Raw genomic sequence first — 16,446 nt, 5'->3', positions numbered from 1 at the left:
GAGGGGGCAGGGATGAGGGTGAGGGGGCAGGAAGGATAATGATGGGGGCAGGGAGGAGGGTGAGGTGACAGGGAGGAGGGTGAGGTGACAGGGAGGAAGGTGAGGGGACAGGGAGGAGGGTAAGGGGGCAGGGAGGAGGGTGAGGGAGCAGGGAGGAGGGTGAGGGAGCAGGGAGGAGGGTGAGGGGAGCAGGAAGGTGAGGGGCAGGGAGGAGGGTGATGGGGTAGGGAGGAGGGTGAGGGGTAGGGAGGAAGGTGAAGGGGCAGGGAGGAGGGTGAGGGGGGAGGGAGGAGTGTGGGAGGCAGGGAGGAGGGTGTGGGGCAGGGAAGAAGATGAGGGGCCAAGGAGGAGGGTGAGGGGAAAGGAAGATGGTACAGAATAGGAAGGAGGGTGCAGAGGTGGAGGAGGTGTGGAGGGCCTGGAGCAGGGTGAGAGGATGTACCTGAGTGGACCACAGGTTCAGCTGCTTGAGCGAAGGCAGTTTGATGAGGTGCTCGGCGCAGGCACTGGTTACATTGGTGAAGGCCAAACTGAGGTTCTCCAGGTTTCCGAAGGAGCCAGAGCTCAGCAAACGAGCCAAGTCAGCGTCCTGCGAGCAGATGCGGGAGAGGCCTGAGGGACCTGCTGGGAGCTCCTGAGACCCTGGGCCCTCCTATCCCCTATCCTCCTCCTCTCCCTCGCCCTACAGGGAGCTGTTCCTGGGGGGCGGCAAATCCCAGGAGCCGAGGTGGGGGCACGGCTTGGTGGGATGGACCAAGGGGGTGGTCAGAGAGGGAGGGGCTGCTGCACATCCCATGGATGACAGCTGCCAGGCGGAGGAGAAAGCCTCCAGTGCTGTGACTCACACCCTGAGTCACCAGCGGGGTGTTCCGAGGCCACGATCCTCCCACAGGCGTCTGTGTGTGTGTATGTCTGTATGTGTGTATATCTGTGTGTGTCTGCATGCGTGTCTGTATATGTGTGTGTCTGTAACTGTGTGTGTCTGTGCATGCCTGTGTATGTGTGTGTGCTGGTGTGTCCGTGTGTCTCTGTGTGTGTCTGCCTGTGTGCATCAGGGTATGTGGCTGGCTGTCTCACTCCCAGGCAGCAGCTCATGTAAACACTGAGGCCACACTCAACTCTAACGAATGAAGACATCAGCGCATGCCTAAGCACTGGACTTGGAGGTTCCTGAGACTCCCCTCCATCCTTGAGTGTTAGTGGCCATGTGGCTGCCCGGAATGAAGGCTGATTTCCAGCCTCCCTTGCCGCTAAGGGTGGCCCCACACACTAAATCCAGAAAATGGGATGTAAGCAGACATGTCAAGTAGAACTTCCAAGAAGTTTCTTAAGAGGAAGGGGTATGTCCTCCTTCCTGCTGGCTGGAATGGAAACAAGATGGCTGGAGCCTGAGCAGCCCTTTTGGTCCAGGAAGTAGCAGCCATGTATCAAACATAATGGGGGCATCAGAATAGAAGGAAATAAGATCCTTAAAGACCTTGCAAAATGCGAATGGTAAGATACACAAGCCTCCAAGGGTTGCTGTGAGGATAAAATGAACTAACAGAATAGCATCTGGCACACAAATGCTCAAGGTATATCTGCTATTATCCCCAGTATTATTAATAACTGGATATCAACACCATTATCACCAACGATCTATATCACATTTTAACTTTCTTTTTGGTTTTCGTATCTCTTCCTGTAAGCTACCTCCTGGAAGAGCTGGCGTGTTAAGTACTAGGGGGTCCTTGTGCCTCGCCCTCCATCACCTCCCATCTCAGCAGCAGACACCACCTGCCATTCCCCAACAGAGAGGACCAACCCACTTTCTCCATCCAGCCCCAAAGAGAACCAAACCAACTCACTGTCGACTTGGAGGGCAGTGTTAGCCTGGTGGGCCCGCCTTTCCTTTGCTGCAACAGAAACCAGGCTGGTTACAACCATTCTTTTCCCCAAGTTTCCATTCCGGACTTCCACCTCTGTTAACAGCGCTCATGGCGCCATCATTTTCTTGGTTGTACAAGGCAACATGGTGGTCTTGGTCTCAGGGGCAAAGCCAGAGATGGGGTTTGAGTGCAGGTGGTTTATTGGAAGGTGACCCCAAGAAACACCAGCAGAAGAGTGGGGAAGTGACACTGTGGCTGCCCATAATGGAAGGGGTGTTATCAATCCAGCTATCACTGGATAGATGGGTACTGGCACCAAATCCCACCGGAGGACTCTAAGAAATGGTGGAGAAGCCATGTCTCAAACGTATCTCAATGAATGGGTGAAACGTATCCCACTGAAGGGAGCTGGGGTATTTATACACTCTCCCAAGAGGGACCGGTTGACGGCTGCTCCGGGAGATTAGAAGGCATCAATTTCCTGCCCCTTCTGTCCTTCTGTGCACACATATGAGTATATGCATGTGGACATACAAAGTCCTTCAGCAAAGAGGTGTGGGTGCTGGCATTTGAAAGTTGGGCCCCCATACACTTAAGTGGAAGGGTCTAAGGGACATGGAGGAGGGAGGGTGGGCACTGTCCTGGCCAGGCTCCAGTGAGCTATGTGACTCTGGGCGCTGCTTTGCCTCTCTGGGCCTCTCTTTGATTACCTGAAAAGTGGCAGGTGGTAATATCAATTTCTTGGGTTTGGAGAAGAATTCAATGAGACTGAGGTCCACTCAGGTTCAAGTACTAGCTACCCTGGAACCCGCCCTGGCCTGCCGGGCAGGGGAGTGGTCCGGAGCAGCCGGGGACTCACCAGCTCCTTCAACTCCCGCTGCCGGTCGCACAGCTGCTCATACATGCGCTTCCCCACGTCTGTGCTCTCCAGGGTTGAGATGATCTGCAGTTGGGTGTCGTTGTTGTCAATTATGTTGTATTCCAGCATCAAGCACAGGATCTGCCCAGAACCACAGTGGTGCATTATGGACCCGGCCTGCCACCCTCGCTAAGCACACTCTGTGCATCCCAAGGGTCTTGTTTTGAAAACCAGCAACCCCACTCTCCCCTCTCTGCAGCCCTGGCTGTGTGAGCTTGGGCAAATCACCTGCCCAACTTCCTGCCTGTGCAATGGTAGCACCAGTGCCCACGCACTGAGGTTCTCCAGGTTCAAACGTCAAAGGACATGGGAGTCTCCCAGGCATCTGCTTACCGTGTTGTGTCTGGACACGGGGCAGGTCCCTGAGGATGTCTGCAGGCCCCCAAGCACTGGTGGAAAGCCACACCTCTTTCTCTCCCCAGTTTCTTCCCCAGTGGCTGTCACAAAGTAGGTGTTCAAGCTCACAGAATGGCTCGCAGCCCTGGGCCCGTCTACCACACACAGCTCCGGAGAGGGCCTTGTGACTGTACATGTGGCTCACCTGACTGGGAGTCAACATGCCTGACAGCCCTGCCTCTGACATTGCCTTTCCAATGACTTATTTTTATTTATTTATTTATTTATTTTTTGAGATGAGGTCTTACTATGTCGCCCAGGCTAGTTTCACCCCCCTGGGCTCAAGCGATCCTCCTACCTCAGCCTCCTGAGTTGCTGGAACTACAGGTGCATGCCATGGTGCTCAATTCTCCTAGGACTTCCCACTTGCCAAGGAACGGTCACTCAACCCAAGCTTTTCACAGCACCTCTTGTCTGTCTCCTGTCTCCCTGCTCAACCCTCCCCCACGGCCTCCGAATCCCTGTCACAGGACAGCCTAGACTAAATCCAAACTCCTGCCCAGCACCTCTGGGTACCCAGAAGGCTCTTCATGCACATCCACCCACATCCCAGACCTCTTGCCCCTTGGCTCCCTGTGTTCCAGCCACCCTGGCCCTCCCTGGTGCAGGACCTCAGCCCGGGCTGTCCCCATAGCCTGCTCAGCTCCCACCTTCCCGTTGCCTCTTCCCCAGGGCTCACATCTCCCCCAACTCTCATTTCCATGAGAGTTGCTGCGCCTCTCATGGCGCGGTTTGAGCTCCCATGGCTTTGCCGCGCCTGCCAACTCTTCGAAGCTCTTCCCACTGAGGGGTGAAGTCTAGCTCCCACGCCTTTGACTGAGGGCCGGCCGCGGTGACTCACTGCCAGCAGTAGGATGTGGCAGAAGCGATGCCGCCTGCCTTCCAAGGGAGGCTAGGTTAAAAATTGATATGGCTTCTGCCTTGGTTCCCTTGGGACAGTCGCTCTGGGAGTCCCAGGCTTCTGGGGACTTTGGAGCATGCAGGGAGAGAGAGGAGCAGCAGCAGGTGAGGGGTGGCCTGCGGGGCTGGGTGTGTGTATTCTGGGCAGGTGGGCAGACTACCCGGACGCCATGAGGTGAAGAGTGTGGCTGAGGAGCACCGCCCCGCAAAGTGTCTGAGGCCTCTCAGGCCAACGCAAGAAGCGTTGGGGCTCATCCAACCTGGCCCCATCCGGCTAATGAGGCCCCAAGTGAGAAGCGCGTAGCTGTGCCCAGACACCCCAATGCCCATGTGCAAAATAAATGAGCGATCTTGTTTTAAAGCCCTCACTTAGGGGTGGTTTGTTACACAGCAATAGATGAGCAGAACAGAAGCAACCCAACCCCACCGATCCATGGATCAGCTGGATCACACCAGAAACAAATATACCGTGTGATGAAGGCTTGAGGCTCCCGCTAAGCTCAGGGCGGCTGGGACTGCATGCCTCGCCCACTGCCGCCTGTGCCTGCAGCAGCTCCTGGCTCCCAGCAGATGCTCTATCAGCAAGGACAAGGGATGGGGAGCCAGCCATCCTGCCAGAGACCCCGACCAGCTCCTTACCTCCACCATGGTCTGGTTCCCCCTCAGTGCCAGGAGCATGCAGGGACCCAGCTTGTTTTCTGCCAGGGAGAGCAGGAATTTTTTGGTCTTGTAACAGGAGCCCATGAGGATGTGCACCTGTGAGGCAAGAAGGCCCAGGTGAAGGGACAGAGACACCCAGTGCCAGCCTCCAGCATGCTGGCAGGAAGTGAGCCCGAGTCACGGAATAGACCTGCCTACACACTGTCCGGACAGCCAGGTGTTCTAGGATCACCAGGCCCCCAGGGGATGCAAGAGATCCTTCCCCCGCACACGGTCTAACCCAGATGAACCCTGAGGACACTATGCTGAGTGGAATAAGCCAGTCGCGAAAGTCACGTTCACGATACCTCTTTTCATTCTGTCTTTTGCCTTTTATGGTTTTTAGTAGGACCTGATTTAACTGCAAGCCCCATCTCAGCAAGGGTATCTTTCGTATAAATTTATAATACTAAACGCAATAAAAGCTGACTAGAGTGCAATTTAAAGTCTATTGATTGAAACAAATGCAGCCCTTGCTATTTTTATTTTTTTCCTCGCTCTACTGTCCAGGCCAGAGTGCAGTGGTGCAATCTTGGCTCACTGCAACCTCTGCTTCTTGAGTTCAAGCAATCCTACCACCATGCATGGCTAATTTATTTTTAGTAGAGATGGGGTTCACCATGTTGGCCAGGCTGGTCTTGAATTCCTGAATTCAAGTGATCCTCCCGCCTTGGCTTCCCAGAGTGCTGAGATTACAGGCGTGAGCCACTGTCCCCGGCCCTTGCTAGTTTTTTTTTTTTTTTGAGACGGAGTCTCGCTGTCGCCCAGGTTTACGCCATTCTCCTGCCTCAGCCTCCCGAGTAGCTGGGACTACAGGCGCCCGCCACCTCGCCCAGCTAGTTTTTTGTATTTTTTAGTAGAGACGGGGTTTCACCGTGTTAGCCAGGATGGTCTCGACCTCCTGACCTTGTGATCCGCCTGTCTCGGCCTCCCAAAGTGCTGGGATTACAGGCTTGAGCCACCGCACCCAGCCTCCTTGCTAGTTTTTTAAGTATCCGTAACAGAGTCTCTAAATATGTAATCTCCTGCCATTATAAAAGTTCTGATGTTTTAAACATTGATTACGTTGAAGTTTTAAGCAGAAGGATGACTCTGACTCCACTTACATGAGGTGCCTGGATAGGGAAATTCAGAGACAGAAAGGAAAAGTGGCTGCCAGGGACCGAGGACAAGAGGAAGCGGGAGTGAGTGTGTCATGGATGCTGAGTTTCAGTTTCGGAAGATAAGAACGTTCTGGAGATGAACGGTGGTGATGGTTGCGTAACAACGGGAATGTCTGTAATGTCACTGAACAGTGTGCTTACAGATGCTAACTTTTACATTACGTGTATTTTACTGCCAAAACCAAAAAGGCCCCCTTCTCTGCTCCCCTTGGGAGTCTGCTGACAGTCCATCCTTTGAATTCCTGGCACCGCTGGAACCGGGCAGAAACTTCTAGGCAGGCTTTGCAAGGGGGGTGTACATCTTGGGGTAGGGGACGTGACGAAGCCCAGCCACCTCTGCCAAGCCCGCTGTGAGCTCGGAACGGTGTTTTGGGAGACTGTCTGCCCCAGGAATCCAAGAATTGGCAAATCCTGCTCCCTCCTGGGTTATGTGTTGGGCGGTCTTTTGTTCTGGTGTATGGGTGATGGGGGCCCAAGGGCAGGGGTCCCCAGCCACCAGGGCTTGGGGGAGGCCTGGACACCCCACTGGCTTTCCTCCAACTTCACACAATGGCAAATGCCCTTGGTGGTGGAGAAAGCAGCCTCATCGAGGGGCCGGCTTCCAAGCCATGCGTCTCCATGGCAACAACACACTTCCATCCAGCGGCTGCCTGCTTCCTTCCTTGTGTATATTTTTTCCGCTCCATCATGAACAGCTCTGGCATACAAATGCAACCGCTCGGGCTGGGAAGCTGCCAGCTCCCTGAGCTTTCTTGCATCGAATCCCCACACTGTAGGGTGGGGGTGGGGGTGGGGCTGCTGAGCGTTGCTATGGTGAAGCTGTGACATCAGCGGAGAACCCGAGAGAGGTGACCGAGAGCGCAAGAGAGGTGGTGCAGGCTGGCAGTGGCAGTCACATTCCTAGATGCGCAGGGCCCTGAGAGGCCTGGGGTGGCAGGCAAGGAGTGGAGAGGGAGTGCATGAGGCAAAGGGCCTAAAAATAAGCCCCTTTCAAGAAGCTTCCAGGGGCAGCGCCTCAATTTGTCATCATTGCACAAACATCTGTGCTAAGTTCAGTGCGGAGAGCCAAACCACCCCGCAGAGAGGAGAATCACCACTGGCGTCATTTCTGAGCAGCGCCTGTGCCGGCCCACCGGGCGCCCTGCATCTACTGTTGCATGCGATCGCTACGGTAACCTCGAGAGGCCAATGCGATGCTCCCGGACGAGGGGCTGAAGCTGGCAGAGGCAAGTTACCAGCCCAAGGTCAACAAGCTAGATCCTAGCAGAGCTGCAACTGGAAGCCCAGTTTGAGTGTGGGAGCACCAGTGACCAGTAAATGGAGCTGGTTTTCTCAGCAAGTGGAGCTGGTGAGGCTGCTGGCCACTAGGGTGCAGCATATGCCTTGGGGGAGGAAGAGTCTGGCCCTTGACTCCTGGAAGAAAGCATGTGGGCCTGGCCAAGGAAGGGCTTGGAAACAGAAGGCCTATGTGACCCCAGGCACGCCACTGAACCTCTCTGGGCCTCTGTTTCAACAGAGGTGTAATTCAGCAACAAGGATGCTGTACCGATTAAAAAGGATAGTGCACATGAAGTGATGGATACAATGCCGGGCACAAAGAAGGTCATCATGGACGCAGCTGTTGGTTTGGTGACTTCAGACCGCACACGATGATGGGGACAATCACCCTGACCGGCACACCGCCTTGTAAGGATTAAACAAGCTGGTGGACCTGCAGTGCTTTCCAGAATCCCTGGTCCCATTGGGCACTCAATCCCTTGTAGGAACATAACCACGACAACGAACTGTGTGACCTCAGGCAGTAACGCCCCAGGCTTTAGCTGCCTTGGGTAAAAAATGGGGCAATGACATGTGTCCTCTTCTCACTGAGCTGTGAGAGACGGAGTGCAACTGGGATGCCAAGTGCTTGGCTTGGAGCCTCAGATAAGAAATGAGTAAGTGACGGTCACAGTCACCACCACCACCACCTTCATGACCAGCACTATGTAAGCCTGGAAACTCCAGGGCTGGGCCCAGGTGATGGGCGCAGCTGTTTAACTAGTCAGGCACGGCAAGCCCAGGGCCCCCTGGAAGTCACCCCACTGGGGTCCCACTGCATACCATGCTGGCGAACAGCTCCCCGTCATCGTCACAGGCCACTCCTCCGGGGCTGTAGAGCTGGAACCAGCCATCTTTGCCGGCCCGCACACTCAGCAGGCATGAGTGGACCTGCCAGACAGGGGGAAGACACACGTGTGAGCTGCACGCAGCCCTGGTGACAAGGGTGACCGCGATCTGCACACACGAATGGGAAAGGCTCGGGCAAGTCTTGCAGTCAAGAAACCCGCTTGTTTCCTCCAGCAACCCCCGGGCTTCTACCAAATGCCATGAAAGGTCTTTTGGGAAACACCGTGGCCCCCACAGCCCGGGGGATTCTGGCTACTGGCTGTCAGTTGCACAGGAGGGAGGGCAGGCCCCGGCTTGATTGGCTGATCTGAATGAAGCGGGCCTGCTGCTGCACCAGGCAGAGATGTCCAGAGCAAGCGCCCGCAATCAGCCCCCTTTCCCCTTCTCCTGCCCCTTTCCCCTTCTGCTATGCCTTCCTCTGGGCGGGGTCATCTCCTGGGTCTCCGTCCTCTGTCCGGTTCTCTGTCCTCCTCTCTCTGTGTTTCTTTTTTTTTTTTTTGAGACGGAGTCTCGCTCTGTCGCCCAGGCTGGAGTGCAGTGGCCAGATCTCAGCTCACTGCAAGCTCCGCCTGCCGGGTTCACACCATTCTCCTGCCTCAGCCTCCCGAGTAGCTGGGACTACAGGAGCCGCCACCTCGCCCGGCTAGTTTTTTGTATTTTTTTTTAGTAGAGACAAAGTTTCACCGTGTTAGCCAGGATGGTCTTGATCTCCTGACCTTGTGATCTGCCCGTCTTGGCCTCCCAAAGTGCTGGGATTACAGGCTTGAGCCACCGTGCCTGGCCTCCCTCTGTGTTTCTAACTCCTCTCCCGTGCTCTCTGCCCTCTCTCTAGAAACCTCTCCCTGCTATCTGTCTGGGGTTCTGCTGCCCCCAGCACCAACTCTCCCTCTTGGGTGTCTGCCTTCTTCCCTTCCTTGCCTTGTGTGGGCACCATCCTCCCCTCCAGGTATCTGCCCTGCTAATCTCTCTCTCTCGCCCCTTCTTGGGGCCTCTGCCACCCTCCCTCATTAGGTCTCATCCCCACTTCCTTCCCTGAGTCTTTGTCCCTCTCCACGGAAGGATCTCTGTCCACGGCTGGGGGCAATTTCAGTGCCAAAAGCAGAGCTCTCACATTCCTTTCCAGAGCTGTGTGTCTGTGTGGATGGGCCTGTTTGTGCATATGAGCACACATGTGTGAGTGCATGAGAGGAATTCCGCATCCACTCTGGCCCCTGCTGTGATTACAGAGAGAGAGTGGGAAGGAGGGAGAGGGGGAAAAGTGGCAAGAGCGAGGGAGAGAGAGCATGAGAGCGAGAGTGCGCACAAAACACAAAGGACTTTTCCCCACCTCCTCCCGTCCTCGGAAGAAAGCTGAGAGAAGTTCCTCATTATTTCCTTTAGGAAAGGACAATTTGCTGCCAAGAATCAGTTACCCACAGATACTAAACTGATCACAACCCACACATGAGCACACAGAAAACAAAGGCAGTGGCTTTTGTTTTTCCCTCTGAGCTGAAAGAAGATCAAGGGTTTACTTATCGACTTCAAAGCAATAAGGACTTAGGAGTATAAGATGCTATTCAACAAATATAGCAAATAATTTTAAAGGAAACAGCTTTGGCTTCATTTAGGAAGGTGTGAAGGTAGGAGGGAAGGGAGAAAGAAGAGTGAGGAGGAAAAGGGAGACAGAATCAGCAGAGAAAAGAAAGAGGCAAACAGGAGAACAAGGGCCTGGGTGTGAGACTTTGGCCAGGGGAGCTGGCTCCTTCCAGACCTGCAGGTCACTCGGGGCCTCATGCACGTTACCCGGCTTTGAAAATTACCCTCCCAGCAGCTGGCCCTGCCTCTCTACTCCGAGAAGCAGCTGGTACCACTTTTGTTCTCCAAACGTCAAAGTCTGGGTTTGAATACAGGCTCAGTTCCCAGGAGAATTCTGAGCTGCTGTCTTCACAGGTGGCAAAGAATGACTTAAGTTTAAGAAGAAGAATGGAGACACTCGCTGGTCCCCGACATTTAAAAGCACCATATCCACCGTTTCTCCTTTTTCCCGCCATGCCTGAGGATCCCTTGGGGAAATGGGTGTTTAGAATTGCGGTGTTTTGGAACTAGATTCTTCAAGACTCCTCCAAAACTAGGTTTTTCCGTGTGGCCTGGAGACCAGTCCCTCAGAACCACTTGGGATGTTTGTTCAAAATGCATCAAAATGCATATGCTTGGCTCCACCCAGGCCCCATGAGCTGGAACCAGGAAGGGATGTGGGGGCGGCGGGGGGGGGGTCCTGCCTTTTGAACAAGCTACTCAGGTAATATAGTTTGAGAACAGTTACTCTAGAACTTTTGGAATTACAGCCTGATAAACTGCGGGTTCTGAGTCAGAGAGACCCACCATGGTTGGACATGGCCAGACCTTGGTGTCTATGTGTCCTCAGATTCCTTCTCAAACACCATTTTCCACCCTCCAGACTAAGGTCCAGTTTGATCCGTTTAGCTAAGTCCAACCACTTCACTACCACCTTCTCCAGCAAGCCTCCTGGGGATGGCTCCATGGAGAATAACGCCCTCTGTCCTCTGCCTGTCCTTCCCCCTGTTCTGCTGGGAGAACGGGTCTAGGTCTGCCCTCAACTGGGAGTCAGGCCCCTACCACACCCAGAACTCATGCACACACAAGCAGGCTGTGAGCATCTCAGGGCACAGCACACAGCGCAGTGAGCTGGTTATCAGCACCAGGTTCGAATCCTGCCTCAGTCGTGAACCAGCCGTGCAACACTGGGAATACTATAGAAGACACTCATAGGGACACTGTGAGGATGAGAAAAGGAACGTGTCTGGCCCGGGGTGCAGCACCTCATAAAGGACAGCCGCTGCTGCTGCTACTATCAGGTGATGCAGGCCCAGGGCTACGGGCTGGCTTCCTTGCCCACCTAGGTCCCTGTCCATGTGCACAGGCTTGGGGGCAGAAGGCAGAAAGCTGCCCTCTCCCTGGAAGGCCAGCTTTGGTGAGGGACACAGCAGCCCTTCAGGGAAGCCCTTGGCCACCATGACCAGGAAATAAAAACCCAGCTCTGATCCCAGCTCGGATTCCTCGCTCTTCCCAGTGATTCACATAATAGAAGAACCAGACAGGATCAAAATGCTGCCTCAGAGCTGGCTGGGAGCTGCCGGGCCAGCCCAACCCGAAATCAAGGCCTCGGCTGTGGGGAGAAACCACCAGCCAGCGGAAAACCACCCCGGTGAGCCGGCGCTTACAGTAAAACACTGACATCACGGGCTGGGCTCTGCACCAGGCGGGGCTGTGTCTGCACAGGCAATGGGTCTCTGAGAGTTGTTCTGAAAGCCTGTCGGTGACAAGGAGGCCCCCACCAGAGCTTCAGAAGGCCTCTGAGGGGCCCTCGTGCATCCTGCTATCCCGAGACGGCGGGCCTGAGATGCAGAAAGAAAGGCCTCACCTCTTGCCGCGGGTCTTCAGCGAACCTCTGAATCACGTACTTCAGTTCCCTGGAAGAGACGAGGAGGCCAGAGTTACTGCCGGGGTCTGGGACTGAGTGGGAGGTGTGGGAAGGGGAGGGGATGGTGTCAAGGAGGAACGGGCCAGGGAGCTGGGCAAGCTGGTGGATCAGGGATGCCAAGAGAAGCCACCACTGCCTCCCAGAATGCACGTGCCACGGAGGGAAGACCTCAGGACAGAGGCCGTGCGTGCCAGAATGGAATGAGGGCGGTGCCCAGAAACTCACTTGGTGAACTTCTCGTGTGCGAGAGCTCTGTAACAAAAACAGGGGAAAACACAGCAGTTAGCAGAAGCGTCGGAAACAGCACAATGTTCCCAAGATTAACCTCTCGGTGTCTGATTCAAAGAATGAAGAGGAATTTGAGTGAAATGCCAATATTTTGTCCCCACTCAAAGCTCCAAAACAAAGGCCTTCTTTGAGGAGGTGACAGATCACAGCAGCGGGAACAGACTGGGCGCCCCATTCCCAAAACTCCCCTAGGCCCACACCTGTGAACAAGAGGGGCTAAGCTGCTGCCTGAGCACGTGTGGGTGCACGTGGGCTCCAGGGACCCAGGTGTGTTCATTAATTGTTCCACAATTGAGGCGGGCGGCACTCATTACTGCACATATCAGCGGCCATCGGGGACCATTCTTCTAAGCCAGTTGCCACAGCCAAGAACGCCCAGGCCTATGGGGACAGGGGCTGAGGCCAATGACGTCATGACTCTGCCGAGACTGAGTGCCTCTTAGGAGTTGGATTTCTCTGGTCTCAAGTTCTGGGACCCTCGGGGACTGGCCAAGCCAGCAAATGGGGCAATTACTGCGTGTAATGTGCCCTTACAGAGGCAGCATTTCACAAACACGCTCGGTAATCAGCTCCTTCGAGGACCCCAGCCACCTCCCGAGGCTGGCTCCTTCCAACCTCTCGAAAGAGACCTGGAGGCATTTTAGGGCCTGGTTATTCTGACAAAGCCTTCTCTTCAGGCCATTATCCACTAGACAGCGTTCTCTAGTTTCCAGTGATCACTTCAATAAGGTGCTAGGGGTCGGCAAGAGAGAGGCAGAGGGTCTGTTTCTGGCCAGGTTTGCTGCGGAGCCTGAGCTGAGCATTGTAAAGGGTGTAGTCAGAGTGCTTCCAGCATCTCAGTGTGGCACAGCGAGCACCTCCACGTGCATTATCTTTTGATTCTTACTATCACCTTTGGAAGAGGAGCGGCAGGTATTACGGTTCCCATCTGGTGCATAATAAAAAACGCTAACTGCACGGCCTGCCAGGCGCCGTGGGGAGGGCTCTGTTTGCATTCTTAGCTCATGAATCCTTGTGATAATGCAGTCAGACAGCTCCTACAACGTCCCTGTTCTCCTGAGTTCCCCATTTTTCTGATGAGGGGAGGTGTGCCTCTCCAGGGGTCCCACAGCTGAGGACATGGCTGAGCTAGGACCGACGTCTCCAGGGTCTTCCCACTGTGACTCGGCTTCCCCATAACATGACTGGTCCCCCACTAAGGCCTTGGTGGACAACTGAGGTTTGCCTCACGGGTGGGAGGGCTCCGGGGATGCGCATGGGACTTACTCTTTGGGGAATGGAATGGGTTGAAGCAAACTGGCCAGAGACGGTCTCCAGTCATCATAGTCCGACCTAGAACGAGAGAGGGTGACAGTCAGCTTTGGTTGGGACAAGGAGAGGTTTACGGCACCGTCCCGGATGGGCCAAAAGACGGGATGACAGGCTGGCAGGAAGTCAGTGGCACCGACTCCTCCACCCACTCCCACCTCCAGGATGAGCAAGTCAATGTTCTCAGTGTGGCCACGAGGACTCACAACCAGGCCTGTGCAGAGACTTCCTCGTGGCACCCGAGGGCGTGGGCTGTCTCTTCCTCAGACTTCACAGTGCCCTCCGAACCAAGGCCACATGATCACTGTTCATTCCCTCTTTGGGACCGTTAGGGGGTGTTCTGGGTGGAACTCTGCCCCCCATTCATATACTGAAGGTCTGTCCCCCAGTACTTCAGAATGTGACTGTACTGGGAGATACAGCCTTTAAAGAGGTGATGAGGTTACAATGAAGCTGAAGACAGATGTCCTTAGAAGAGGAAACACGGACACGCAGAGCAGAGACCAGCCAGGACTCAGCGAGGAGGCCGCTGTCTGCAAGCCAGGAGAGAGGCGTGCAGAGAAACCAGCCCTGCCCACACCTTGATTTCAGGGTTGTGCCTTCCCGAACTGAGAGAAATACATTTGTTGTGTAAGCCACGAGGTCGATGGCACTTTATAGCAGTCCTAGCAAACTAATGTACGGGGCTTAGGCTGGGACCCTGGGGCCATTCTCACCTTTCAGTGATCAGAATTGAGTGGAAATTCTATACACGGATTCATAAAAAATAAACACTCCATGCTGTGTGTTTGTAATTTGGGTCAAACCGCCTGATTTATTGGATTCCTTTTTTTTCTTTTTAAAAATTTATTATTATTATTATTATTTGAGACAGTCTTACTCTGTTGCCCAGGCTGGAGTGCAATGGCATGATCTCAGCTCATTGCAACCTCCACCTCCTGGGTTCAAGTGATTCTTGTGTCTCAGCCTTCTGAGGAGCTGGGATTATAGGCATGCGCCACTATGCTAAGCTAATTTTTTGTATTTCTAGTAGGGATGGGGTTTTGCCATGTTGGCCATGCTGGTCTTGAAATCCTGGCCTCAGGTGATTCGCCCGCCTCAGCCTCCCAAAGTGCTGGGATCAGCCGGGTGTGGCGCCTCATGCCTATAATCCCAGCTGCTCAGGAGGCTGAGGCAGGAGAACTGCTTAAACCTAAAAGGCAGAGGTTGCAGTGAGCTGAGATCACCCCACTGCACTCTAGCCTGGGCAACAGAGCGAGACTCTGTCTCAAAAAAGTAAATAACACCTGCTGGGATTACAGGTGTGAGCCACCATACCCGGCCTTGGTGGATACTTTTATTTTTGCTTTCAGACAATAGCTTTTCTTCTTTTCTAAGAGTTGATGCTAAATACCTAGGAATCCAACTTACAAGGGGTATGAAGGATCTCTTCAAGGAGAAGTACAAACCACTGCTGAACGAAATAAAAGAGGACACAAGCAAATGGAAGAACATTCCATGCTCATGGATAGGAAGAATCAATATTGTAAAAATGGCCATACTGCCCAAGGTAATTTATACATTCAATGCCATCCCCATCAAGTTACCAATGACTTTCTTCACAGAATTGGAAAAAACTACCTAAAAGTTCATATGGAACCAAAAAAGAGCCCACATTGCCAAGACAATCCTAAGCCAAAAAAACAAAGCTGGAGGCATCATGCTACCTGACTTCAAACTGTACTACAAGGCTACAGTAACCAAAACAGCATGGTACTGGTACCAAAACAGAGATATAGACCAATGGAACAGAACAGAGCCCTCAGAAATAATACCACACATCTACAGCCATCTGATCTTTGACAAACCTGACAAAAACAAGAAATGGGGAAAGGATTCCCTATTTAATAAATGGTGCTGGGAAAACTGGCTAGCCATATGTGGAAAGCTGAAACTGGATCCCTTCCTTACAATTTATACAAAAATTAATTCAAGATGGATTAAAAACTTAAATGTTAGACCTAAAACCACAAAAGCCCTAGAAGAAAATCTAGGCAGTACCATTCAGGACATAGGCATGGGCAAGGACTTCATGACTAAAACACCAAAAGCAATGGCAACAAAAGCCAAAACTGATAAATGGGATCTAATTAAACTAAAGAGCTTCTGCACAGCAAAAGAAACTACCATCAGAGTGAACAGGCAATATACAGAATGGGAGAAAATTTTTACAATCTACTCATCTGATAAAGTGCTAATATCCAGAATCTACAAAGAACTTAAACAAATTTACAAGAAAAAAGCAAACCACCCCATCAAAAAGTGGGCGCAGGATATGAACAGACACTTCTCAAAAGAAGACATTTATGCAGCCAACAGACACACGAAAAAATGCTCATCATCACTGGCCATCAGAGAAATGCAACTCAAAACCACAATGAGATACCATCTCACACCAGTTAGAACGGCGATCATTAAAAAGTCAGGAAACAACAGGTGCTGGAGAGGATGTGGAGAAATAGGAACACTTTTACACTGTTGGTGGGACTGTAAACTAGTTCAACCATTGTGGAAGACAGTGTGGCGATTCCTCAAGGATCTAGAACTAGAAATACCATGTGACCCATCCATCCCATTGCTGGATATATACCCAAAGGATTATAAATAATGCTGCTATAAAGACACATGCACATGAATGTTTATTGCAGCACTATCCACAATAGCAAAGACTTGGAACCAACCCAAATCTCCATCAATGCAGACTGCATTAAGAAAATGTGGCACATCTACACCAATCAATACTATGCAGCCATAAAAAGGATGAGTTCATGTCCTTTGTAGGGACATGGATGAAGCTGGAAACCATTGTTCTGAGCAAACTACTGCAAGGACAGAAAACCAAACACCACATGTTCTCTCATAGGTGGGAACTGAACAATGAGATCACCTGGACACAGGGTGCGGAACATCACACACTGGGGCCTGTCATGGGGTTGGGGGAGGGGGAGGGATAGCATTAGGAGATATACCTAATGTAAATGATGAGTTAATGGGTGCAGCACACCAACATGGCACATGTACCCTAGAACTTAAAGTATTAAAAAAAAAAAAAGAGTTGATGCTAATGATGGTAATAACAATGACAATAATAACAGCAGCTCTGATGTCATGGAGACTTTCTACACACACTTCATTATGCTAAGGGCTTTACCTTAGTTCATTTACTCTTTACAAGAGCATGATAAAGTCAATGTGACCAACCCCACTTAACAGATG

General features: G+C 52.7%; 1 protein-coding gene across 2 annotated transcripts in view; it reads right to left on the bottom strand.

The window, feature by feature from the left end:
* CMIP (c-Maf inducing protein) overlaps positions 1-16,446 on the bottom strand; it is a 265,419-nt gene that overhangs the window by 5,604 nt on the left and 243,369 nt on the right. For both annotated transcript variants that reach the window (XM_011942159.1, XM_011942160.1), the window contains 8 exons: positions 13,150-13,215; positions 11,821-11,847; positions 11,536-11,584; positions 8,046-8,153; positions 4,723-4,839; positions 2,728-2,868; positions 1,848-1,895; positions 443-589 (listed from right to left, as the gene is read on the bottom strand). In XM_011942159.1, the coding sequence (XP_011797549.1) occupies positions 443-589; positions 1,848-1,895; positions 2,728-2,868; positions 4,723-4,839; positions 8,046-8,153; positions 11,536-11,584; positions 11,821-11,847; positions 13,150-13,215 (703 nt within the window). The remainder of the gene's footprint in view (positions 1-442; positions 590-1,847; positions 1,896-2,727; positions 2,869-4,722; positions 4,840-8,045; positions 8,154-11,535; positions 11,585-11,820; positions 11,848-13,149; positions 13,216-16,446) is intronic.

The sequence above is a fragment of the Colobus angolensis genome, unplaced genomic scaffold, assembly GCF_000951035.1.
Source record: "Colobus angolensis palliatus isolate OR3802 unplaced genomic scaffold, Cang.pa_1.0 Scaffold207, whole genome shotgun sequence".
NCBI classification, from domain to species: domain Eukaryota; kingdom Metazoa; phylum Chordata; class Mammalia; order Primates; family Cercopithecidae; genus Colobus; species Colobus angolensis.
The sequence above is the reverse complement of the archived record's forward strand: the minus strand, read 5'-3'. Positions and strand labels throughout refer to the sequence as shown.